Source organism: Gasterosteus aculeatus, chromosome 21 (genome assembly GCF_964276395.1).
Source record: "Gasterosteus aculeatus chromosome 21, fGasAcu3.hap1.1, whole genome shotgun sequence".
Lineage (NCBI taxonomy): Eukaryota > Metazoa > Chordata > Actinopteri > Perciformes > Gasterosteidae > Gasterosteus > Gasterosteus aculeatus.
The window spans coordinates 6168635-6196069 of NC_135708.1; the positions used below are offsets into that span (position 1 = coordinate 6168635).

Below are 27435 nucleotides of genomic sequence, written 5' to 3' on the forward strand. Positions count from 1 at the left end.
AATGAGATGTATAATGATCTGATCCATGAATGAAATGCAATAATAATGTCTTTCTGTGTGGCTGAGACAGTTTGTGGAGTGACAACTCACAAGGTGCATTTAACCACCTTTCACCAACGTTTCAGCAGATGCCGCCTCCATCTGTCCCATGCGTCCTTCTTAGCCATCTTCTTTTTGTCTTCCCAGGCGTCTATTCCTTTGGCCTCTTCACTGTTGACATCTTTGTCAACGCGGGCCAGGTAGTGACAGGAAACCTGGCGCCCTACTTTCTGACCGTCTGTAAGCCCAACTACACGGCCCTGGGCTGCCAGCAGGCCCTGCGCTACATCAGCCACCAGGAGGCCTGCACCGGAAACCAGGACGACATCCTGCGGGCTCGCAAGACCTTCCCATCCAAGGAGGCCGCCCTCAGTGTCTACGCCGCCCTCTACCTGGCGGTGAGTAGCTCTGCTCCATTCGTCCCGTTGAAAATACACTCACGCATGGTTCATCGTACCGGGAATCCCCGGCTGCGCTTGTCCATGTGTCCTCGGGCAGGAGACTTGATGGGCAGGTGGCACCCGGCATGGGGGCTCCTGTCATCAGTGTGTGAATGATGACATGTAGTGTTAAAGAGGCTCGAGTGAGTGAAGACTAGAAGAGCGCTATTTAATTCAGTGGCATCCATAAACCTTTTCTACACAATTAGAAATAGTCCTTTCAACTGGGTTTTAGTAGATCCCCCAAAAAGACTCTACTTCTCTCTTGAGTTATTCCCTCAGTAAAAATCGTAAACACGAGTTGATGGTCTCAATCTCTAGTTTGATGTTGATGATATTGTAAATTATGTGTATATTTATGCAAATAATATTCAGGCGAAACTGCTTTGCATTCAGAATGCTGCTGGATCAGCTCTTGGGGAGCGGGGGGGGTTCAGCTGGGGGAATTGTCTGTTAACTGTACATCAGCTCTTTGATGGAAAACCTTCCCTTGCGGTTCACTATTTTATCTTTTCAAAATCCGACCTTGAACATGTGTTTGCATTACCAACGAGCCAAGTACCAGGTCCATGACTGATGCCCAACCATCTAAACCTCACAGTACTCAGGACGGAGCCCATCCACGGCCAACCAAAGGCCATCTGGTCAACTGGATAGGAGTACATTTCCTTTGGCCAGGAGGGGGCGCTTTGTGCAACTTCTGCTTTTGGAAATGCTTTCAGGTCTGAAGTAACATCACGGATAAGAAATATTGGTCAGATTACAAAATGCTTCATGTTATTCTTCATGGCGAAACGCAGGAAATGGACGTGAAATATTTTTATAGATTTTCATCCTGAAGCTCTTAAGATCGTAACTTGAAGTATTTTGCATGCATTCTGTAAAACAAGGGCTCTGTACTGGTTGAATGGAATGGAAATGAAATGTGTTCCATTAATCATACTGTTTCCTGTTTTTAGCTTTCTGTGTAGCTTCCACGTTTGGTCAGTAAGATCCCAGAGCAGCAGCACATTCTAGTCGGATGAGCGATGGATGCACGGCTTTAGACCATGGCGGCTCTCTGTGCGACGGGGAGAGCAGATTGCCTCTTATCTGGGTCAATTAGCCGAAGCCATCGTTTGTGTTCAGCACATACATGAAGTTAGCACAAGACGTTATGTAAGGGGCACACACACACACACACACACACACCGCTCTGAGGGCATGATGCTCAGCCCTTTCTCTAACTCTCATTGTCTCGGTCATCAGAGCCGTGCCAGCGCCGAACACAGCCAAACACAGCCCGAGGACCCGTCCAAATGAGGCCGTAGTGACTCAATCAATGGTCCTGCCATGCGGAGACGTCCAATTACCAACACTAACATTCCTGCTACAATACAAGAACCACCTGGTTAGGATATATACCAAAGATTTTGCATTTCTTAATTTCAATTTGTAATCGTTGAATGTAGTTTAAATTCTGTTGAGAATGTGTGAATTTTATTTTTATTTTATTTTATTATTATAGTATAACTGTTAATACGATCACGTGTGAAACTACGTTTCCCAGTGTACAAATAGGAATAGTTCAACCTTTTCATAAAACAACAAGCTTTACTAGTTGATATTCACCCTGTCGGGTCTCACAGGTCCAGAATTCTAAATGAGCAGACTCCTGATTGGACGCTTCGCACCTTTTTACAGCGCTGAAGTCACGATCTAGTAGCACGGGGAGACGTTTGCCTACAGGGCCTTCTGACAGAAACGGTAATTTGCACATACTGTTCTGCATGCTAAACACTAAAACAGTTGAAGATGATCACACATCTGATCCACACTGAGCTCCATTTGCGTCGGACGAGGCCTTATTGTAAAATCCAAGAATTCTAACTTCACATTAGTCTGTTAAGCGTTTTTGCACATGCAGGGAGAGCCCGTCGCCAGGTGGGATTTATACAACGTTGCATTGACTTACAGAGGAACACGGTTTCTATCCAGCTGTGAGGCTCGTTCTTCAGACGCCAGGTACGGTTTGTTTCTTCGCTGTGGTATTTTAATTCTGACAGTGTGGGCGGTGCAGCACAGTCATGTAACGTTTCAATGGTTCCTTCTTAAGTTGAGATTTCTGAATGCAGGGTCTGTTCCGCCGCGTTAGACTTCATATCTCAGTGCAACAAAGTCCGGATTCAATTCAAAGCAAAGCGTGGCCCTGCATCAGGGGATTGCAGGGGTGCTGTGTGATTTCTGGGGTTTGAATACATGGATTAATGAAGAGAACTTTAAATCAAGTGCTTCTGATTTATTCCAATGGAGGCTGGTTGTATTTCCTCCCACCACATTTCTGCAAATCCAGAGAGCTGACACACCAAGGGGCTTCCTGTGCTCATTAGCATTACGAGCGACATTACAGACTGCCTTGCAAGAGCAAAGAGCAACCCCGTCATGCAAGAGCACGAGCCACATGTATGAACACAACAACAACAGTCACACCAACACCAGCCATTTGAACTTGGAAGTCAGAGATTTGTGTCCACAGCAGCATCGAGCAGAAGATCTTCGGCCGACGAGCCCATAATATAGTGAAGAGCCGACCGCAGCGTATGTCCGATGTGATGGAGGGAGGTTGGAGCACGCACACGACTGTGCAACATCTCCAAAGGCTGTTAAGAGGAATCCATTCGACCGGAGGAGCTGGTCAATACAACCTGTTGCTTTTATGGTGCTTTGTGAACATGCATTCACTCTAAAACTGATGGTTACATCTCAGACGAGGCTCACAGGGAGAAATATCCGTGACCTGGTGAAGGTCGGACTCATAAGTACACACACGCTGGCTCTGCAGGAAAAGAGCCCTACAAGCAGATTGTAGAGCTCTTTTCTTCCAAATTGTTTTATTTATTAGAGTTGATAAAACAACAAATGGACGTTTTTTGATCCTGTTCCAAACACACGGGGTCGGCAGCCATTTCCTCACCTACTATTACATATCAGACATGTATCAGAAAGCCTTATGGTTCCTCATATATGTACAGAGACAGGACTATTTGTATTCATGTATGTGTTTTAACCATGTTAATGCTCGTACGGTACAAACAATAACATGCTGAACATGACTCCTTCAGAAAACAGGCCCTTTAAGAGCAGTCAGCGGTAACAAAGCATACGCTATTACTATTATTATAGCCAACTATTATTATTGTTACTATTAACTGATGGGAAATGTGCTTTGTGTTGGATGTGAACATGGTAAGACAGCATGTTGTGTGCCATCGACACACCGGGCCGCGATAAGCATTCCGTCCTTTGATCCATAAAAGTAATACTAATAATAATAATACATTTTATTTATATAGTGCTTTTCAAAGTACTCAAAGACGCTTTAAACGGTAGAGCTCTGTGTTCCTCCAATGGAAACGTCTGTCGGTGGAAGAGTTGAACAGAAGTTTACACAAGTTGAAGGACAGAGGCACCACTAGGAAATATAAATGGAGGATTAATGGAGAAGAGCCCTTTAGTCGCCTATCGATGTCTTGCTCAGCATTTGATGTTCTGCAATAAACCAAATAGTGCTGTGTCAGGGATGCGGGGAAGGCAGGACTCAAACGCAGGCTTTACGAAACACAAAAGGACAATAGTCAAAAAACTCCCAAAAGGGCAAAAAGGCACAAATACAGGCAGGAACCAAGACACATCCAGGACAAACGACAATGACGAGACAAGTGACACAAAAGACACACACGGCTTAAATACACTAGGGAGGTGCAGGTGATTGGACACAGGTGGAAACAATCAGACAATCACAGGGGATGACAGGACAAGGCAGGAAGTGAAGTTACCCAGAGAGACAAGTGGCAGAGAACTACAAAATAAGACAGGAAATTAAACCACACCGTGACATGCTGTCGCTGTGACCATGTTCAGTCTATTCAGTCTTAAAAGTACATAACACGGGTTTGACTATCCCTGGTTACATTTCATGCCCTTGATTTTATTTAGTGAAGTTAAAACTAATTATTGCAACTTCTATTATTTTATGTTTCCCCTGAAAAAACCCAAACCCACAAGGTGTCTCTGAACACACATGACTTTGAGTTGTAAGTATTTAAGTAAGAGAGTCCCCTTAGGACGCAGCGCTGAGCTGGGCCTAAACATTAGGACTAACCTTATTCATTTATACAATATAAAGTAGTCACGGCAGTAATGCCCTGGAATCGGTTGTAAAGGCCTCGTTTGTATCGTCCTTCAAAGTCCTCCTAGTTTGTGTACATCAGAGACGGGTTGGGACATCACTCTGCTCCGCCTTGTTATCAGACCCCCCCAGAGTGCACAAGTCATATCTCAAGACAACCTATTACTTACTTATTCCCTTTCCACGGTCATGGTAGGATCAGAGGATCAGAGCAAGGACCCTTTCCCTGTTGCTTAGTGGGTGGTGCTGGCTGAGGGCACGAGGTCCATCAACTATTCATTTGAATCTCCCCGATGGTTAGAATCTGAAGAGGAACCTGGGCTTCTTTTAGTTTTCCTCTATTAATGATGAGTAATAAACTGCTGACTCGACAAACTAACCCAGATTCTTCTAACATGGTGGCAATGTTTGCTTTAATGTGTGGATTCAAGGGTTCCACCAAGGAGCAAACTTGCTTTATTTGTATCTTTTTTTCGAGGAGCAATGGTCTTGTGTTATTCTCAAAGGGCCTGTAGCACACACTAAAGTTAGCACAGGGGTCCTCTGATTTAATACGACATAATGAATTCAATTCCAAAAGGAATCGCTGCTCTAAATTTAGCTACAGACATCTAGAGTGGAAACCTCTCCTAAATGCATACATTCCAGGAGGTCCAATAAAATAGATGTATTTTAGATAGAACGTCCAGAACAAGGTTAAGTGTGTAATTAGCCAATCAAATCTAGTGAGTGAGATGAACAGAGTTGGAAGGATATCGTGGTGTATGAACCGCTGTGAATGGATGAGTGACAGAAGGTAGTGTGTTAAAGGGCTTTGAGATAAGTGGACAGTGAATGGTCGTCTGACCACCCAAAGGGCTTTAACCCTTCATGTCATCATAGACACAAGGCCGCCCAGTGCATCGGTGCACCGATCCTCCACAAGACACAGTCGTGTTTCCTCACAAAGTGGATTCAGTTCAGTTTATTGGAGAAATGCTTCGTCTGTGATCAGCACCCTGCACCAGAACGTGGCGGTGCATCATCTACGGCAGCTCATCTGAGGAACAGATGGAGAGGAGGAAGATGCTACATGCTATTTCACTCTCTATTGCGAGTTTTACCCAAAATGCATTTCCTTTTGAAAACCAGCTTATTACACTGGAGTAGAGCCCAGTTTACAGTGAGTTTGAGCGCGACGGTTAGGTCTTTAGATATCTGCGTTTACAACTAAAAGTGTCACTGTGGAGAAGTTACGTAGGGAGGGCACGATAAACTCGCCTTTGCATCAATTGATTTTGACCGGTTGCGCTGATGACAAAAGGGATTTTGGGATGACAGTAAGTTCTCTCTTTAAGGGGGCAGCTGGTTGTGTTTCTGCACCACTCAAACACAGGTGGTGTCCTCCGGAGTGACGCGCGCTGATGGTGCTGCATGGTGGATGCCGTCTCAGGATGGCTCATATATGTTGAGTGTGGATATGTGGAGCACAAACCGTATGCGGGACTGCATGAAATTTAAGCCGGCCGCACCCAGCGGCTCTTTATAAGATCCTTTTGTCAGAGCTTTTAGCCTCTTTGGCAGTGAGAAATTCTCAGAAAAGCTGCCGTTAGTTCTCGGATGCTGTGGTGGGAGGTTGGACAAGCACTACTTTTTAGGTTTCTGCCAGCAGTGCACCTCCCGTTCCACTGCTCGGGGCAGTCAGGACCTTGGAGCAAACATTAGGGGTATTTAACAGAGAGAAACTCAGATCCTGCTGCAGGTCAAAGCCAATTCAATTCAACTGCTCCATGAAAATACTGAGCTCCATCCTACAGGAGAGGGGGAAGGGAGCGCTTGCTTCCTCAAGATGAAAGACATGTACGCCCGGATCTGTTCCTGTCAGCAAGCAGTGCTGTCTCTCCTAGCAAGGAAAGGAGACCATCAGTACTCAGGGACCGGAGGCCGGTGTCCCTCATCTGAACTCCAAGGTGCTTTGAAGAGTCCTATCTAATGGACTTAAGGAAATCCTGTACAAAGAGTCTTTGGATCAGGATAAAGGTTGATTGGCTGATCGGTTTTCTACCCTTAAGGCTCCGGGTCTTGGTGATGCTTTCGGCTGTGTCTGAACTGATGATGTGACAGTGATCTGGTGTCTCTGTGCATCAGCTGAGTGAAGAGACTTTGGGAACCACTTCTCCTTTTTCATCACCCACTTCTGTCCACCCGCATGTCGTTGTGTCCTTGGGCAAGACACTTAACCCAACATTGCTCCTGTAGCTGCGACTACAGTGTGTGAATGGTAGTTACTGATGGACAGGTGTCACTGTGTGTGGTTCTCCTGTCATCAGTGTATGAATGGGTGTGAATGGGTGAATGATGTCATGTAGTGTTAAAGCGCTTTGAGTGGTCAGAAGACTAGAAAAGCGCTATACAAGTACAGGCCATTTACCATTTACCATTCTGTCTTTCTCCTCCTCTCTGTATCTCTCCTTCTGTGCATCATCCTCCACCTCCATTCTCCTTCCTCCTCTCCTGTAACTTCTCTCCTCTTTCTATTATTCGCCATCTGCTTCTTTTACTTTTTTTCTTTTCTCAACCGGATACGTCCTTATTCCAGCATGAGTTCCAGTGGTAGAACTGCCAGCAAATGTCTAAATAGAGAAAAACAGGAAGATGAGAAGCCCCGAGGAGACTCTCTCCTATTTACACACTATCATAGCCTGTTAAATAAAACATCAGGACTCAGGTACTAAAATAATGCTTTTGAAAGTTAAACTAACATAATGTGGTTGCCGAGAGAACATATTGAGTGATAAAAAGATGTCTGCCTCATCAACATGCAGTATGAACTGTTGTTTTATGATCAGATGACACGGCTTCTATGAGAGTTTTACATCAGCCGTCGCACTTTTCACCTTAAACAAACAATTAAACCACCATGTGCAGAAAAGTGCCACACTCACAGAGCACAGGGGACCATTGATGGATCCTCAGAAATGGAACCAGTTATCAACGTTTCATTACCAAGGACTGGGATAGGTAACGTACATGAGTATTTGATACGCTGGCGATTTTGCAGGTTTTCCCACTTACAAAGCAAGTAGGAGTCTATCATAGCTACTCTTCAACTGTGAGTGACAGAATCTAAACCAAAGCCCAAGATTAAAACAAAATATTTTTCAGTTTATTGCAGGACATGCAGTATTTGATACATCAGAAAAGTCAAACTTAACATCGGCCTGTCCCCTTTGCAGAAAAGCATCCACAAAGAACGATGATTCCACCTCCATGCTTCACCGTTGGGAAGTTCTTGGGGTTGTACTCATCCTCCAAACACAGTGAGTGGAGTGTAGACCAAAAAGCTCTATTTTCGTCTCATCAGACCACATGACCTCCTCTGGATCATCCAGATGGTCATTGGCAAACTTCAGACGGGCCTGGACCTGCGCTGGCTTGAGCAGGGGGACCTTGCATGCTCTGAGGGATTTTAGATTTTAATCCATGATGGCATCGTGTGTTGCTAACGGTTTTATTTGAGCCGGGGTCCCAGCTCTCTTCAGGATATTGATCAGGTCCTGCTGTGCACTTCTGGGCTGGTCCCTCACCTTCCTCATGATCATTGATGAGGGAGACTGAGGGAGATTGACATCATCTTGAACTTCTTCCATTTTTTAATAATTGCGCACTTCTCACTGAACTGCTTGCCTGTTGTCCTGTAGCCGTCCAGCCTTCTGCAGGTCTACAATTGTCCCTGGTGTCCTTACACAGCTCTCTGGTCGTAGCCATTGTTGGGCGGTTGGAGTCTGTTTGATTGAGTGGGTGGACAGGTGTCTTTTATACAGGTAAGAGTTCAAACAGGTGCAGGTAATGAGTGGAGAACAGGAGGGCTTCCTAAAGACAAACTAACAGGTCTGTGAGAGCTGGAATTCTTACTGGTTGGTAGGTGATCAAATACTTATGTCATGCAATGAACTAACATATATTTTTTTAAATCATACAATGTGATTTTCTGGATTTGTTTTAGATTCCGTCACAGACTCCTACATGCTTTGTAAGTGGGAAAACCTGCAAAATCAGCAGTGTATCAAATACTTGTTCTCCCCACTGTGCGTGTTGACCTACATGCAGGAATCACTAAACCCTGTACATGCCTGTACACATTCATGCAGATGTTAATATAGTTCCACCCATATCCCCAAAGTCCCTCTCTTTAGCTTTTTTCATTTCTCATTTTCTGGGGTCAAGGGTCAAAGTTATGCATTAACTTTCCATTAGAGACAATACTATATTATGTATCACTTTATAAATACTATACATTTACTTTCAATATTTGAACCGGGTAAAGGTTTGAGCGTTAACTCGTTAACGTGAGGATTGAAATGGGTCCTAATAGTGACATAAATACAGGCAGAATGATGGCGTAGTCTTTTCTGTTCTGCACTGGTTTTGTTTGTCATTTGTTAGTGTCACATCATCTGAAGGTGGAGAACTTCCTCACAGAGCTTTGCAATGTCTCCTTACTGAATAAGTCATTAATGGAACTCGTGATTTTACGAGATGTTTAAACACTCCAGTGACCCTTGCATCTCTCCTCCCGGGCAGATGTACGTGACGTGCACGGTGCAGGCCAAAGGCACCCGTCTGGCCAAGCCGGTGCTGTCCCTCGGGCTCGTGTGTCTGGCCTTCCTCACCGGACTGAACCGCGTGGCTGAATACCGCAACCACTGGTCGGACGTCATCGCCGGCTTCATCATCGGCTCTGCCATCGCCACGTTCCTGGTGAGACTCACGCCCGCGGAGGGCATCCCTGCTCTGCTTGCGTAGGACAGGGAGTGAGTGTGTGACGGGGATTATCGCAGACATACACATACACACAGACGGAGTATAAAGCCACCGTGGTGTCAGCTTCCTGGAGGAATTCCTGGTGAAAATGTCATCCGATTCCTCCACCTCACGGTTGAGATGAAACCAATAACTAAGGGTTACAGGTATTGGAACCCAAAAGCACAACTCTGAGACAGAAATCCAATCAAAGTTCTTTACTCATACAGGCAGGGTCAAAACCGGGATATCAGTCCAACGGGCAAACACATCCAGAGGGGCAGGCAGGGAATCTGTAAACGAGGATAGGCGGGGTTCTGAACCAGGATGGCAATCAGACAGGTGAACACATCCAAAAAGGGGCAAGCAGAGAGTTCGTGGTTGAGGGTATCAGGTAATCGGAAAACTCGTCATACACACAAGACAATCTGGCAGAGGACAAGTGGAAGTGTGGGGACCTAAATAGTGAGGGACTGATGAGGGAACGGGCTGCAGGTGGGACGGGCATGAGGACCAGGTGAAGAGAACGAGGTGATTTCTTGTTGATGACAGGATCTGGAATGACAGAGAGTTCATTGACAAGCAAGCAGGCAGGAAAAACTAATACGCTGGAGAATTCATGACAATAACAAGCATTAAGAATATCTACATACGAGTGGTCAGTCTTCTCTGTGATGGTCTGGCTTACTCATGTAGGTCATGTAGGGGCATCAGTATTACATCAAAAGGTCCTAACGTGTGAGGAGAGCAAAGCAAAGTGACTCGTCTCATCTCATTCTGCCTCGTTATCACAGAGCGGGTCTGCAGGGACGCTGATCTCCACGGGAGGCCGTGCATGTCACGAGTCTGCATAACAACACGGCATTACAATGGAGCCTTCCAATAAAACCATAAGCTTCATTTGTTATGGTCGTCGTGGCGCAGGGGGTAGAGAGGGTGCTGGGAGGCACAAGGTTGGTGGTTCGAGTCCTGATTGCCCCATGTTCCATGTCGAAAGTGTCCCTGAGCAAGACACCAAACCTCTAATTGCTCCTCTAATGTAAAAAAGCCATGGGTTCAAAATGTAATGTAAGTCGCTTTGGATGAAAGCGTCAGCTAAGTGACCTGTAATGTAAAATATTTAATGTTAAGAAAGTTGATGGGGACCCAAACAGAGCTTAAAGAGGGGGATATTTGAACCACGGCTACACAGGAGGCTCACCTGGTTTCAGCTGCAGGCCTCAAGAGTTTCTGCATCTCTGCTCAGCGCAACTTGAAATCAGTCATTTCATTTTGACGCTCCAGGTCACATGTTGCTCCTTATTAGAGGAGCGCCGGCATCCATCACACAGCCACACTAATCCCCCCGGGAGGACTCTACACACACGTGCCCGACATCCACGCGATAACCAGTTACACATTTGTGTCCTCTGCTGTGTGCGTTGCAGGTGGTGTGTGTGGTCCATAACTTCAAAGGCAAGTTGCTGCTGAGCGAGGACTCTGGAGAGGAGCCGTGCAACCCGGCCATGCTTCCCATGGGCCGGATGGAGAGTCCTCTGGAGAAGTACATCGCCTCACAGGTCAGCAGCAGCCACCTGCGCGCACAACGCACACCTTCCCCTGCCCTGACCGTGCAGGACGAACGTCAGTCGGTATGAAAGAAGCACGCAGGAGGTCGTGATGGTCTTATTCGTGTCTTTAATTGGCCGATTTTCAGTTGTTTGCACCGTTATGTGAGTATGCGTTGACTAGTGTTTGGAGCACCAGCCTCGTCAACAGGAGTTTAATTCACCGAGTCGTGTACTTGCGTACATACGTGACGACACCGGAGTCATTCATCCATTCATCCGGTGTAAAAAACCCTCAAAGCTAGATCTGGTAATGTAGAGTGTGCAGTTACATAACAATAGTTGATTTGGCAGGACAACGTGAATGTGAAGTGACAGGTGTCTGCTACGATCACTCACCGGGAGGTCCGATGTGTCAGCGATTGCAATGCATCAAGGGAAATATTACATTTATTGTTGGATTGTTTAACACATTTGACAGATTATTATTAGTATTCCTGCAAAATGTGTCTTCCAGCTTCACAAATGAAATAGTTTTGAGTTGATTAACTGAGGAACAGTTTATTGCTTAAAAATGAAGAACTGCTGTTAGCCGTCATTTTTCCCATTGGATCCTAAACGAGTGCCACTAGCTATTAGTAGGCCAATTATTGGATTGCTCAGGTATCCAGTATGTTGACAATGTAGCCACTTGGTGTAACCCTTCACACCCTGCGTGGATGAACTGCAGGTCCGTACAGTTGCTGAATAAAGTTGTTCTTTGTGGACCTACTACAGCCACCGGTCCTGCAGAAACATATCGGTGTTTGACTTTTAACTTTTGACGACACACGTTGATGCAGGAGGCGGATGAGGAGGAGGAAGAGTCGTGCTGGATTAAGGAGCGCCTCCAGGCCTTCCTGCACTGGCTGCAGGGTCTGCAATGGGTCCAGCGCCTCTGCAACAAAAGGCAACCAACAGTGACGTGTTTTCAAACCGCTGCACACATCTGTACCTTTCTTCACCTTTCACCCTTGAGTGACGCTGTCTGTTACTACGCAGACAGGAGAGCTGCTACACCACGCTAACTAGGGGATGCAATCATACCTTTTGTGTGTAGGTGCACTGCCCCAAAAGAACAGTTGGATCTAAATGAGGACCATGATGATCCTCAGCATTTATGCTAATCTCAAATGGCCCCTCAAAGTGGGGAAACCAAATGTTTGCCCCAAGTCACGGCATGCTGCAAAAACTGTGTGTGTTTGTGTTCTTTCTTCCCTTTTAAACTTATGATGATGAATAGCAGCGTTCTTCAGAAGTGAATGGAAAGTCTGTACTTCCAACCAGCAAAGGTTGACTTGCGTGAGAAGAGGAGGGATCTCTTCTTTTCTTCGGGGTCCAAAGAGAAAAACACCGTTGTTTCTGCACTTCCTTCCCGGTACAGAGAGGCCGGGTAGTGCTGGTATTTATAGTCTCAGGGATGTCAGGGCCGTACCTCGGGGACACCCCAGGGGGACAACTTGGTGCAGAGTTTGGGACAAAGATCCCCGTAGGCGAGGTTACCATCAGGCTTTGAACATGACAGCTCCTGCAGACCCGACTCTGTGGTTCAACTCTACGGTGCAGACCAGCAACTACACACACACGCACACACACACACACACACACACACACACACACACGCACGCATTGACTCACTACAGAGGTGCAGTTGAGGACCTTTAGACTAGGGGACTTATCAGAGCATGTCCATGCTTCCACAGCGTTTTCACAACATGAAGAACGTTTAGTCCGGTCATGAAAGCAAAATCACAGGTGGAAATAACACATTTCAACTTTATCTCTCATATTTCCCAAATCAAGATGTCTGCTGTGATGCTCAGCATCAGTCATCCTGGAAACGAGTTCAGCTACGTCAAAAAATCCTCCTGACGTAGAAAATATCCATGTTTGAATTAGCACTAAATGATGTTGCTGGTCCCTTCTGTGGTTACAGTTTGATCAAAGTTTAGTCTGAACTATACAAACAACACGGGCTGCCATTTTAACACGCAACAGATGCTCCCAGCCCACATACAGCCGAGTATGCTGAGTTTGAATACATGAGACATCCAATGCATCCGGAGCTTGCAGCTGAAGCTTCCCCAAGCACCACAGCCCCCCCAAAAAACGCCAGAGCAGGACCGGTGAGACCAGGACAGGTGAGAGCAGGACCGGTGAGACCAGGACAGGTGAGAGCAGGACCGGTGAGACCAGGACAGGTGAAACCAGCGAGAGGACGAGGCCGACAATGAACCGTGCCCAGAGGACTTGGCATGTGGGGCGGAGGTGCTTCTCTACCTTCAGTAGTCGTTATGCCACCTGCTCCTTGACTTCCTCTACCACAACACACATTTATCGTCTGAAAGTAGAAACTAGCTGAAACTGAATCACACAGCTTCTAGCTGAAACTCGGCTGCTTGCAGAGGATACAAAGTCTCACCTCGGCTACGCCGCGCTCGTGGAAAATGCACCGCTCTAAAAATAGCTCAACATGAAGATGTCTGAAAGCCTAACAAGCAACAGAAAAAAAAGGTCAGGGCAGAAGTCTGAATCCCACGTACGTCCCCACTGTGTGGAGTGGAATGCAGCCTCCGGCTGGAGGACGCCTGAGTGTGTTTCCCTGAAGGAACAAAAGATTAATGATCGGATCAGAACTGAATCTGCTTTGCACAAAAAAACGGGTTAAAACACCAGAAACACAAGAGGAGAAAAGTGTTGTGGGAGATGTTTTCTCCCGTTTACTCTCCTTGTTGAAAGGTAGACTAAGCCTCGGCTTGGACCTCCGCAGACGGCTGGATGCAGCAACCGAGAGGAAAACGGCATCCGATGGCGTGTGTCTCATGACGGGAGGGAGGTCCGTTATCGTTGATCAGATCAGATGGTTAAGTAGTCGGGGTGGGGGGGCTGATCCTGAGTGCTACCTCACTGTTGATGCTCGAGTGCTGCTACTCTACTTGGCGCCGACGTGGGGTACGGTCCATGGCCTCGTATCATCTTTCATTGCTGCTTTTATTAACACTTTATTGGTGAAAATGATCAATCGCTTCAGATTAAACTAAAATCCACAGTTTTGTTTAGGACAGCATTGAGGATGCCACTTTTTAAACAAAGGGCCTCTTAACAGCTGGATGCTTAATATACTGCAGAAGGCAAAGAAACATTACCTGATCTCCACAACTGTTTGTGACAATAAACAATTAGTGCTGCCATGTTCCATCAAAAGAACAGTCAGGAACAGGACTTCCTCTCCTGAGCAGTGGAGCTCCTTGAGGAGGAGGCCAGGCCCCCCCTCTCCTCTCAGGGAGCCTCTCTGCTGTCTGCATGCTGTGACGGCTTCTTTTCTCTACCAGCTGTTCAGAACTTGCTCTGCAGGTGTGTTCTGAACACGTGGAGGGTCTCGGCTTCATGAATGAAATGTGGTATATTTCCTCCTCCGTATACACTTGGACCACTGGGTTTGCATCCTGGGGTTCTTGGTGTTTAGAGGCTGACATCAGACCCCTTCGTGCAGGCGACTCCTCCACGCAGCTTCTGATGGCTTCTCTCCTGCTGGCAGGGCGGTGAGAGTCGCCTTAGCTCCTCAAAATAAACAGGATTTCTACAGACACGGCAGGTGGAAAGATACCAGATTCACAGTGTCTTTCTTTCTGGTTTTCAAAAGAGGTTTTTCTGTTGAAAAAACCCTGAAATGATTCTGCTATTTGGAGCGTTCCCCTCATAGATTAATTTTGTGGCTGAACTCTTTTGGCAGATGATACTTTTTATAAAACACTGGCCAAGAGCAGCCTGAAATTACTTTGAGGAGTGTGTCCATATTAAGGTGCCCTGAATGAAGCCAGCAGAATGTCTGGTCCCCATCGTCCTGATTTGACTTCTTCTTATTCTTCCTTCCTCCCTGCAGAATCACATCGCCTTCGCTGAGGTCACATGACGTGGAGTCGGCCGTCTGGCAGACCCATTGGACGTCCACGCTCTTCACCGTCCAATCCCATTAACCGCAGCGCTAAACCCGTTCTCCGTTTGTGTCTGGTCTCCCGGTCTGCCCTTCTATGTCGTCTTTATCCGGCCGCTGTCTTTATGTGCCGCCCCTCGTGTCCAAGAAAAGAAAAACAGTCAGCGACCCGGACGAGGACCGGCTGCTTCAGCTTTCTCCATCTATGCACTTCTGCTGAGATGGTGTTTGACTTTGTCCTCTGAGATGAAGCGGACGAGTCGAGCCCTGCGGAACACTCAGAGTACGAGGGAAGAACTGGCCGAGGTCAGATATGTTGTGACTGTTTGATTATGGAAAAACGCCTGCGTCCATTAAGGCTCTTAGTGTTTACCGTGTTTTTACTGTTATTTCACCTGAGAACATCAGACTATGACTGCTGTCCGCTGGGTCTGTATTTAATCAAACTCATTAATGTGAACCTTTGGACTTAAATGAAAGCGAAACTAAAAAAGAACTTTCTCACACACATGGTGACTGACATGTGTTAAATGTATTTGACTTGAATACCATTCATTTTAAGGAGCTCCAGACTTCATTCAGAATTAGGTGGTACCTTGTAGTTCATGCAAGAAATGACATTTTTCGGAGGGTATCTTATGCGTTACAGAGAAGTGCAAATGACGAGGATGATGAGATCCACACACCAAATCTTACTTTAACGTGACACCGATTACATTTCCCAAGCAAAGAAAACAAGCAATGTAAAATGCACTCGACATCTCGTGTTTACATGTTTTCAGTATACAGATGATCCTGAAACACTAGAAACAATGTGACAGCAGAATAAAAACAATGATTAAGGTGATGATTAACTGAAGCTGGCTGCACAACATGTAGCGTGTGTGTGTGTGTGTCTCACAGTGACGTCATCCCTCCAATCAGAGACCGCAAGGAAGAAATAGATTAAAGTCGTAGCTGCTCTTACAACCATCGAGTTATTAACGACCAAAGTAATTCATCTTTCTGTTCATGTAGCTATCTCAGGAAATGATTTCACCAAACAGAAGGGGGTTGTTTCTTTCACGTGCACTCAGGCTGACGGATCAGTACCGTATTTATTGGTCAGCTTTATTGATTCATCATTGACGTGGCTTTATTAAAATGCTTTCAAAATGTGAATTTGAGCTGCTGAACCTTTACAACAACATTCTGGAAGGTTTAGGGACAATGACCTCTGACCCCTGCGTTAGACAGTCCAAAGTAGTTTAAAGGTGTGGTTCTCTCTCTCACCATTACTTATCTTACTCGCTGACTCAGAGAATCAACGTCTCTAGTTTTCAGAATGCGTTTAGTCTGGTGAGCTCGCTCGCAGGTCGTTGGCTTGTTGGGGCTGAGAAGTCACCAGTTCTCTGGCCAGCTGCAGGAATCAGGTCGTTGGGTCGAAGCCCAGTGGGACCAGTAGGTCCACGTTGGTTTTCTTTGTTTCTACTTAGAAGATTCATTTTGTCCCATTCTAATTTGTTGGTGGCTGTTTGTTGTTCAGACTGTAACGTGCGCTCATTAATATCACGTTTTTTATACTTTTGAGAATCTGACTGTGATGTTAAGATGCTTTTCAAGTCCCGCCTCCAGTTTTTACTGTTCCAAGGTCGAAGGACCTTTACAAAGACAAACATTTACGTGTTACTTTCAGGGACTATAGTATGCGATGGAAGGATATGATGTATGTATGTAATGTGTCCAAATTGCAACACGTGTGTAGTGTTACATAGTAGCTCCACACAGACGTAGCATACTACGTATGACACCAGAGGGCGGCTCATGGAGGTTCGCCAGGTTCCAAGCAGGATTGTTATTGGAGCGTTGAGTGGAGGGGGCGGGACTTCTAACTTAAAGGATGCTCCTTGGAACATGAAGATGGGCTCAGGTCAGAGTAGCAAGTTAAGAGAACTCCTAAACTTTCTCTTTGTATTTATGTGTCATTCGTATGTCACCGAGATCTAGTGTGTATGTGTGTGTGTGTGTGTGTGTGTGTGTGTGTGTGTGTGCAGTACACAATCAACCACTAGTGGAAAAACTATATCTTTAGAAACGTCAGGCCGACTTCGACAATCAGCCCCTCCCTCTCTTTGCTGGTGGTCGCCTCCTGCAGCAAATAGGCTGCGCGTGGTTGCAGGTCTAGAAATCCACCACACCAGGGATGGACGTGGTGAGGCCCGTTGTCAAACCAGTGCACTTTGCTTTTTTGGATTCATGTGAAAGCTCCGGCATCCAAAGGTCGGCCCGACTCACAGGCCAGAACTGAGATTCTCTGTGGTGTGCGTCTGTTAGTCGGTTCCCCTCTCGTCTCCCTGGTGGTGGTTTCAGTGGTGGAATAAGAAGAGAGACGGTTCCTTCATGGGACTAGAGATGAGTCTCTGTAGGTCCGTCCCACAGACTTACAAGTTGTTGTTGCACTATTACTTTCCCCATGCACATATGTTGCTGGTAGTTTCCTTGTACACATGTTTTGTATGATTGAGTCACATTAATATTACAGTAGTTGGGTTTTTGAAGCCATGAACCTTTGTAATGATGAAAAAGACTGGGAAATTTAATGGAACATGTTGGTGTCCTTCTCACATTCACATGAACAGTTCTGTCTAGGTGTTGCAGCAGCACAGTATGAAATGAGCTTACAGCTGAGGCATCTGTATTCACACTCATTTGAATATTGTCCATAGTCACATTTGCCACTTATGTCCAGCACAGGACACCGTGGTGCATCCCGGAGCTGTAGAGTGGTCTCAATGTGGACTTCTCTCTCCTATGATGTAGTTGTCTCTGTACTGGACCTGCAGAGACGCTTGAATAGTCCCGTGTTATTCTACACATTTCAACAAACAAACACATTTATGTGGCAGTGCGTAACAAAAATAGAAGATAAAAACTCCCCCAGTGGATTCAAGGAATGATAGTTTGTTTCAATTGTGCTCTGCGATTCTATTTATATATTATATAACAGACACAATATATATATATATATATATATATATATATATATATGAGAATGTTTGAATATTGTTTGGATCCCCCCCCCCCCCTCCCTGTTTTTGGTCAAAAATGGATTCATGAATCTCTAACTGGTTCTTCAATCGATCGATGTCCCGTCCATTGACTGACCTCCTGGACGCGTTCGTACTTTATATTGTATCAAAGTCCCGTCCCTCATTCTTCTTTGTAGCAATAACACGTTAGGCTTCTTTCCTGTCGAGAAGCAGTGGAGAAACGCAGTGAAGGTACAATTATGTGGCCCATTGAAATGTCTATTTTTGTAAAAATCACTGACGCTCTCGTGATAAAGACCCCCGTCAGGAACATGCAACAAGTAGCACCTTAAATCTGGCTGTAAGTCATTGCTAACGGAAGGGCCACCTCTGTTGCTGCTCAAAAACATCTCAGAATAATAAATATATATATTTGATCTGCTCATATGTGCACCTCAAGAGCTTCAACAATTAAGAAGAGAACAGATATAATGAACTATATATATATATATATATATATATATATATATATATATATATATATATATATATATATATATATATATATGTATCTATATAGATATATATCTATAATATATATATATATATATATATATATATGCAGGCTATATATTGTTATTATATGTATCTCCTTTTGGTCTTATTCTATGTTGTCATTCACTTCTATTTTCTTATGACTGCACTGTGTGAGTGTTCAAAGCATAAATGTCCCCTTTATTCCTCTGATAACTGTTTTTCCTTCTTAATGTGATTTTACTCAAATTATGTATATTTCATGTAAATGTTCAGGGTTACAGTTTTTCTATATTTTTTTCGATAGTGTTATGTTGATATTTCGGTTGCTGACCCTGCTCTGTAGTCCATATTCTTCCTCGACTGAGCTTGTTTTGCGACATACGTGATACCTTTTCTAAACTTGTGGTTTTATCTTTTTCTCTCACACAGTCGTGTGATATCTTTGCTTACTGGAACATACTGTATGGATGTCGTTCTTCTATTACATGTTTTCATATTAATCGCATTTCTTTTTCAATTTCCCTTGTTTTCAACTTAAGTTCAAATTGTGACCTTTTACACTGTAGAAAAAAATGAATTGACAGTCTTTGAATAAAAAAAAATAAAACATTGAAAGGGATTTAACATTTACCTGGAAAAGTTGTCTCACTCCTTCGATTAAAAGATGTTGGATCTGCACTTTACTGAACTACGTTCATTCAGCGGACACTTATGTCTGAATCCAGACACAATAAGAGATCGTTTGACCAAATTAGACAACACAATATGTTGTCTGCTTGGGAATTACACATATTGTGTGATGGCATCAATTGTCGGTTTCTACTTCAACTGTTTACCGGTTTGGACTAAAATGACTTGTTTCTAAGGAAATTTCCACACTGGCAGTCAAAATATCTGTACACGTATGGGGTCCTTAGTCTCAATGTGGTGGTCACATTTTGCATTGCCCCATTTGGACACTTTCCTGACGTACAAAGGATGAAATCCCAAGGAAGTGTCCCCATTTGTTCTCCAGGGGGCAAACGTTTCCACCAACGACCTCTGAAAGAACTAATATTTTGAGTGAGCGGAATTGCAAACAACTGCACCTGTTAATCACTGAAAGGTAGAAAATAGTGTCCTCAATGTTCCGAGGTGGGTCGATAACCAGAGCACCGCTGAAGACGAAGACACAACTGACCTTTTTGCTGAGTCGTCAGAAGTGAAATGAAGCCGGGCCTTGGGTCTCCAGATGAGCCTTTAATGTGTTGGGATACTGCATGTTGAAATATTCCCTCCAAAACAGGGAATACAGGAATATAGAGCTCTAACTGTAGATGACTGTAAAATGACTGGGAAACAAGATACTGTACATGTCATTAGAAGTTAAAGCAGAGCTATGGCAATTAACAGTTTTGGGCTTGTAAATATCCGTCACGTAAACTTTCAAGATACTGAAACACACATAAACTAAAATCTGCCAAAGTGCGCCAGCGTTAACCCTCACACATCCAACTCATTCATCCAACGTTCATCCAGCTGTCCTCCGTGTTTAAACTCCAAACACAGTATTGCTGTGGGGAAGAGAGCTGTTGGGATTTGTAAAATCTTGACCTTTTAGGCTCTTTCTTGCTTTAAATATGTTGTGAAGGACAGCAGAGCCTGCAGATGTCCTTTAACCAGTTAAATATCGCTGGGCGATCCGCAGCTTGTGGAGTTCGGGGATCTATTTTGGTCAAAGGTGAGGATCTCTGTCAAACTGGAAATGACCCGTGTGTTTTGTGGAGTACTGCCTGCTCATCAACGTCCTTATCTGCATGCACAGGCACAGGTACTGAGGCACTTCTTGGTGGAAGTGCCTACCTGCTGCGTTCTACCAGAGAAGGTGGGCCTGAGCTCACTGAGAGATGCGGGGGCGTACTTGGGGATGTGCTCGGGTTTGACAGAGGCCGGATCTCTAGGAGAGGCTGGCAGGCAGGAACGCAGCCCGGCCGCCTCCTCATCTCTCCCCATACGGCAGCGCCAGCATGGCCGCCACACCACCCTAATCCCTAATTCCACACATCCACATTTCAGATGCGGGATCCCGACTCAGCAAGGAGCGTGTGTGAAATTCCTTATCGCCGTGTTTGAGGAGATCAGAGCGGGAAAGAGGGCGGAAGAAAAATAATGAATTCATATAGAGTGAAATGCACGAGTTCTGGATCGCTGCTTCACTGCGTTGCACATCCAGCGCAGCAGATTAGGTGGATCATTCACCCGGAGAAAAGGCCGTCTTTGTGGAGTTAATGACTCGGAGAGTACACTTCGATGCCGCTGTCTGCCAACAGCGGTACTGGAAGCTGTGATAGTGTACGTGCACACACCGGCCCACTTGTTTCAGTTTGGCCATGAAGTCGTAATTATTGAATGATCGGTGTTTGTTGGTTTTCACGAGTCAAGGAACAGCCTGCAGGGCTCAAAGGTTTGTTCAGAGTAAACTGGTGATGAACCCAAGCCAATGAATAAATTACGACCAGGTCGCAGCGCCAACCCTGTCAAGTCCCAAAGTCCCGGCTGCTCTTTGGATTCCATCGCGGCCCGATCAGGCAGCCAGAGAGCAAAGTGACACAGAACGGATTTCAATGAAATATAGAATTTTAACAGTAAAGTGTTAGTGTGAAGCTTCTGGGTAACACACCGATTTAGAGGCAGGAACAATACAAACTGAAAAAACAAAGTGGTAACACGTATCCACGGGTCTGTGAAAGATCCTCATGGGTCTGTTTGTGGTGTTAACTGGATTCCATGTGGAATGTGAGTACGTGCATGTCAGACCACTGAGTGCATCACGGCTTGTGGCAGTTGGACACTCAACTGAACGAGCAATAATCACACCTCAACAAATTCATACATCATATTGTCATACAAAACAACATAATATATGATGTCTCAAATATCGTACTATTACTATTTGAAATATTACAATTTTATTTAACGACATGTTATACTAGAATATTTACCTAAAATACAATACAAGGACCTTTTAATGACATTTCTTTGACATTGGACATTGGACATTCTTGGACATACAGTCCATGACGCTATGATAGAGAGTTGTAATTCCAGGTTACATGATGCTACGCGTTTTTAAGTTGTAGCGCCACCTGCTGTTTTATACTTTGATGTACTCCTCCTGGCCGATTGACCTGATCGATTGTACTGCACCTTGAGACATTGATGATACTTTATCATGGATATTGTGAGTTTTTGTTTAACGCTGTTGTCGTGGTAACTCGTTGTTCGCCATGGAAAGATAGCAGATTTTTCTCTGAATCAAAAACTCATCTTTGTGTGATATCTGAAATAAATATTTAAAATGGAATTTGGGCTTTGATGGGAAGATTTGCCTCGATAGCGCCCATTTAAACGTGGAAGTGTGACCTAGATGTTTGGAAGATGATGGGCTGATGTGTCCCGTAGAGACTTAGGATCCACGCCATACCGGATGTCGGCCATATTGATTTTTAGTATGAATTTTCTATTCTGCCGTTTTTTGTGATTGCCCATCGTCCAGGCTCGTGAATAATATCTGGGCTAGATTGGATCGATCATCCACATCTTCTCTCTGGATCGTTCTGCCTCCTGTTTGTCATCCTGTAAATGTACACGCGGTAGAAAGTCTTATGCCACACAAACCATAATATCTCATTTATGGAATTTGTATGATATGCGTTATGTTTTTATGAAATACTACACCTTTTGTTAAGGTATTTTCATGGCATACTTTACTTTGCTTCATTGTTTTGAGAATCACCTCAAACTTTTACATGAGCAATGTAACACCACCAGTAATAGTATGTCAAAGAAAACCTGTGCCATGAAAATATTATATCACAGCCAGTAGAATATTAAAAGTACATAGTGTATTGTTAAGAAAAGCTTTTGTAATTGTTTATTAAATCCTGAGTTTGTAACACGTGTCAGTGTGATCTGTCCACACAGTGTTTTGGTGGGGGGTCCACCGGGAGGGTCTTCTCCTCTCTTGCAGATCTACGTGAGCACAAAGCGATCTGGAGCCCGATGTTTTACTCTTAAGTAGGAAATTGGACTTGAAGTAGTCGGAGTCTGACGGACAGTCTTTGGAGGCAGGTTAGCCATGAGGCATGCGCACACATTACTCATGCTGCTTATTTTTATTACCACAATCCAATATGTTCCAATTCTTTGCTGCGTCAAAATGAAATGAATTTGTTAAAATCAAAAGCTGAATTCACACGACTACCGCACCATGTGCAAACACTACTAAGAAGGATGCTTCCACTAGTTGGCTCCATGATGCAGACAACAAAGCTCATTAGAATTAGTCACAATGTAAAGTTGCAACAAAATCAGCTAAACAAGTGTCAGATTGTGTGCTAACGATCCATCTACACTTTACATTAGTTTTACATTAGTACACTTTACAAGGAAGAACTAACTTCATTTTCTATTCATTTATTTGAATTTTGGTTCTTCCCTCCTGTAACACCTTTGGTGATCTGTGTTCTTTTAAAATGCTCGTTCTCATAATGAAAAGAGAAGATCAAAGCTGCCAGCACATGAGTGCACTACACTACACAGTCACAAGTCCACATGAGAGAAAATAAGACCACGAATATTTGTATCATTCTAAAAGTGTTTGTCCAATAAAGAGAAGGTTGGGACTCCATCACTTGGTTGCTTTCTGGAAGATTCCTGTTTAATTTGCCAGCATTTGCATCGTTGTCGCCTTTTGAAAAGAACCAACAGATTTGAATGTTACCAGTGCACAACTTTTACAACTCAGACTCCACTAGTGTGATTAACATGTTCCATGGAAATAAATGAAAACGTTTTTTTGCATCTAAAAGATGAACAATAGCCTCACAATCAAAGTAATTCTCTCTTCTCTTTAAAAGCAGCAGCAGCAGAAATCCACCGGTGGAAGGAAGAATAAATCCATCAGAAGGACGAACTTCTACCTGCAGATAAAACCCCAAAGACTCGTTCTGCCGAGCTCCTAGTCAACAGCTTGAGTGCCAAACACAAAGATGAACCCTGGCACACAATGAAACCCACTGCAAACACAAACCATCTGTGCGCTTTTAATATGCAAACAGAAAAATGTCCTCATTAGTAGAAAAAAATCAATCAACGTTCCGCTGTTCAGCTTCACTGTTGTGTTCTTTCCTCCTGAAGAGCAAGTTCAATACATTCATTTCTTCACAGCAAGAATGCAATTCTTCTTCTTCTGTACCTCTGTGCAACGTACTATTTAAACTGTGTAATAATATCAAGTCAATTATAAACAGTAAACCAGTACAACAGTGACATTTTAAAATCATAAAATATGTATTTGTTTATTTAGACCTTCATCTAAACTCGGTTCATGGATGGGTCATGACCGAAAGAACTAGGTCACGGGTACAAGCGGCCGAAATGGGTTTCCTCAGGAGAGTGGCTGGCGTCTCCCTTAGGGATAGGGGGAGAAGCTCAGCCATTCGCGAGGAGCTCGGAGTAGAGCCGCTGCTCCTTTGCGTCGAAAGGAGCCAGTTGAGGTGGTTTGGGCATCTGGTGAGGATGCCCCCTGGGCGCCTCCCTAGGGAGGTGTTCCAGGCACGGCCAGCTGGGAAGAGGCCCCGGGGAAGACCCAGGACTAGGTGGAGAGATTATATCTCTGCACTGGCCTGGGAACGCCTTGGGATCCCCCAGTCAGAGCTGGTAGGTGTGGCCCGGGAAAGGGAAGTTTGGGGTCCACTGCTGGAGCTGTTGCCCCCGCGACCAGATAAGCGGTTGAAAATGGATGGATGGATGGATATAAACTCGAAACGTTTACAGACACACAAAGCTGAGCGCTCTAAAGCCACACGTGTGGTTATTAAAGGCTCCGCTGTGTGCTGCGCGCCACCGTGTGCACGTGCATTGGTTAAACCCACACACAGCTGGTATCGGCCCGGAGTACCGACCCAGAGCTCAGCACCACGCAGCCCGGCATCCAGATGCACTTCAGCCACCCAAGAGGCCTAAAAGGACCAAATGGATTCGTCCAGGTCTTCGCGGTATTCTTTTGAGTTAGATGAGTCAGATGAGTTAGAACTTCTGGTTCAGTTTGAACAGTGTGATAGTAAGACGAAGCTGTGAGACAAACCCATAAATAGCAAAGACTTAGACTGAGGTTGGTTGTTTTAGTTGTTATTTGTCTCCTTCCACTTTCTAACCGGAGCGAAGACGTCGCATGTGAACCATTAGTAGAGCCCTCTGGGGTCAAGTTTAATTGAATTGAAAGATATTACGACAATATGTTCTTAGAATAAAATGGAGGCCGCACCTCCTTTCAGTCGCGCTGCGCTGAGCTGCTGGACTCCACCAACACACGGGCATCCTCCTCTGGGACGGGGTCAGGGGGGGGGCACTGAAGCACCCAGCGTGCAGCCTCAGCAGTGGGCGGAGGCCATTATGTCGCATTACGTCTGCGGATCGCCGCCGGCCGGCCGCTCGCTGCGTGGGGAACGGGGCTGGCAAAATTTTGACTTTTTTAAAATAAATTGAATTGAAAGAACCACCTTTGTGTTGTGTGTGTGTGTGTGTGTGTGTGTGTGTGTGTGTGTGTCTGCGTGTGGCAGTTATTGTTCCTTCAGTCTGATATCAAAATGTTTGCAACATGTCCATTGACCTACTTCTGTAGGAAGACAGCACATTTCCCGTCCACTGGCGTCCTCTTCACTGGGACGGTTTGTGTCCTTTCTGCCAGGATGGAACCTTTTCTCCCAGACAATAACCATATAAACAATACTTTTTATTACAGCACAAACAGACCCACCCAAAGCAGGTACAAGATTTTCCACCAAAGTCAGGGCTGCACTACAATTTGAACATAATAAAGCCAGAGTTTGAGTTTAAATACACATGTTTTAGGAGGGATTGAAACACTGTACGACTCCATTTCTTTGATCTGATAACGAGTGAATCCCTGAATATTCCTACAAGAGCTGAGACGTTACTCAACAGAGAAATAGGGTACACGGTGGAATACTTTAGAGGGATTGATCCTAAATAAACCGCGTTCATACTAATGCGAGAACCTGTTGCAGCAGAGGCTCAACGACAGTGGAGCTCTTATCAGCGGGATAAGATACGTTCTTTGTTTAGGGTAAGCAATGACTTCACGACATAAATCACAAGACTGTGCCTTTACATTTCAACTCAAATCCCAACAATTGAACTCTACCTAAAGAAAATGATTGACACCTCCAGCAGGCCAGTGAACACACGGCAGCACTCTGATCAGTGTGAATGTAGCAACACTGATTTTCAAGGCACTGCTTTATTTAGAGTACCATAGTGAATATTTCATGTAATTAAGTGTGTAGGGTGACCTACTTTGTTTTAGCATGCAAAGTCCTTTCATGGGGAAAGCTCTCTTGGCTCAGCCCTGTTTTTTCCGAGGCAGCTGGGATTGTCACCTATTATCAATTTATGGTTCAGGCCGCTTTCAGGAATCTGGAAGTACACTTTAAAGACCATGTATATTCAATTCAATTCATTTTATTTTATTTTGTACGGCATAAAATCATAAATTAGTTTCGGAGGGCATCAGTCTACACATTCTGTCACGGAACCCTCATACTGGAACAAGAAAACGCCCCAAAATATAAAAAGCCCTTTGATGGGGACCAAAAAGGAAGAAACCTTAGTGAGGAAGAATCCTTCTGAATGCAATGGATGTGTCTGTACACAATGAACAAGGTAAAAGATGGACAATACCTTCAAGGGCCACTGCAGAAAAAAACACCCTCCATAGAAACCTTTGAGTAGGTGAAGCACAAATACTCGGGGAAGATAAAAGAAGAGAAATAATTATGTGCATTGAGATGTGAATTATTAATGAAATGTGAATTAACATAAAGAGGGAGAGAAAGAGAGAGAGAGGAGCTCCGTGTGTCCTAAGAAGTCCCCCGCCAGTCTAAGCCTATAGCAGCTTAACTAAGGGCTGGTCCGGGCTAACCTGAGCCAGCCCTAACTATAGGCACAATCAAAGAGGAACGTTTTAAGTTTTACTTTAAAAGAGCTGACCGAATCTGCCCCCCGGACTGAAAGTGGAACCTGGTTCCACAAAAGAGGAGCTTGATAACTGAAGGCTCTGGCCCCCAGCCTACTTTTTAAAACCATAGGAACAACAAGTAACAGCATCTATGGAGCGCAGCTGCCTTGTAGGGCAATAAGGTGTTACAAGCTCTTTAAGATACAACGGTGCCTCACCAGCAAGTGCCTTGTAGGTGGACCTTAGACACCGGGGAAGAAAGCAGATGGTTTGATCAAGCAATAGTAAAACGTATTCTATAGGAACTATTGTATATACACATTTTGTGTGTGTATGTATATATATATATATCATTCCTATAGAATACGCTTCACTAAAGCTATAAAATGACTGAGAAGTCTCCACATGGCAGTTGTGTTAAGAAATGGACTTAGACACATAAGGAAGGAGGGATCACAGCACCTTTCCTATCTACTTCAGCATAGGGGACACTGGACCATCTGGACGTGTTGTCTTCCCAACATTCCTTGAGGTGAGAACATTTAAAACGCTGCATCATTTGGCTGTAAATATTACCAGAGATGTCATTTTAGGGAACTTCTGACTGCTGATTGAAGGTACTTATACTGCACTAGAATCTGCTTACAGTACAGCAGTATTAAGCACATCATCCATACTGCTTCAAAATATGTAGATGAAGAACTTATATGTACGATATCAATATGAAAAGAATTGATTTTACAGTTTGTGTTCCGTCATGGGTTGCCTTATATTTTCTCGCCGCTTGGGGGGTTGAAAGTTGTCGTGGCCGAGTGGTTAAGGTGATGGACTAGAAATCCGAGACAACACCTTTTACCCAATCTTTTGCTGTAATTCTAGAAATGAATTGGGGTCTCCCTGCGCAATTCCAGTGATGACTCT

The 27435-nt window shown here is 44.6% G+C and overlaps 2 protein-coding genes across 6 annotated transcripts in view; one reads left to right on the plus strand and one right to left on the minus strand.

Moving 5' to 3' along the window:
* LOC120811752 (phospholipid phosphatase-related protein type 5-like) overlaps positions 1-19133 on the plus strand; it is a 59909-nt gene extending 40776 nt beyond the window's left edge. For all 5 annotated transcript variants that reach the window (XM_040167330.2, XM_078096943.1, XM_078096944.1 and 2 more), the window contains 4 exons: positions 187-437; positions 9211-9387; positions 10857-10988; positions 14899-19133. In XM_040167330.2, the coding sequence (XP_040023264.1) occupies positions 187-437; positions 9211-9387; positions 10857-10988; positions 14899-14928 (590 nt within the window). In that variant the 3' untranslated portion in view covers positions 14929-19133. The remainder of the gene's footprint in view (positions 1-186; positions 438-9210; positions 9388-10856; positions 10989-14898) is intronic.
* Positions 1-27435, minus strand: part of LOC120812009 (uncharacterized) — a 519303-nt gene that overhangs the window by 403448 nt on the left and 88420 nt on the right. The window lies entirely within an intron of this gene.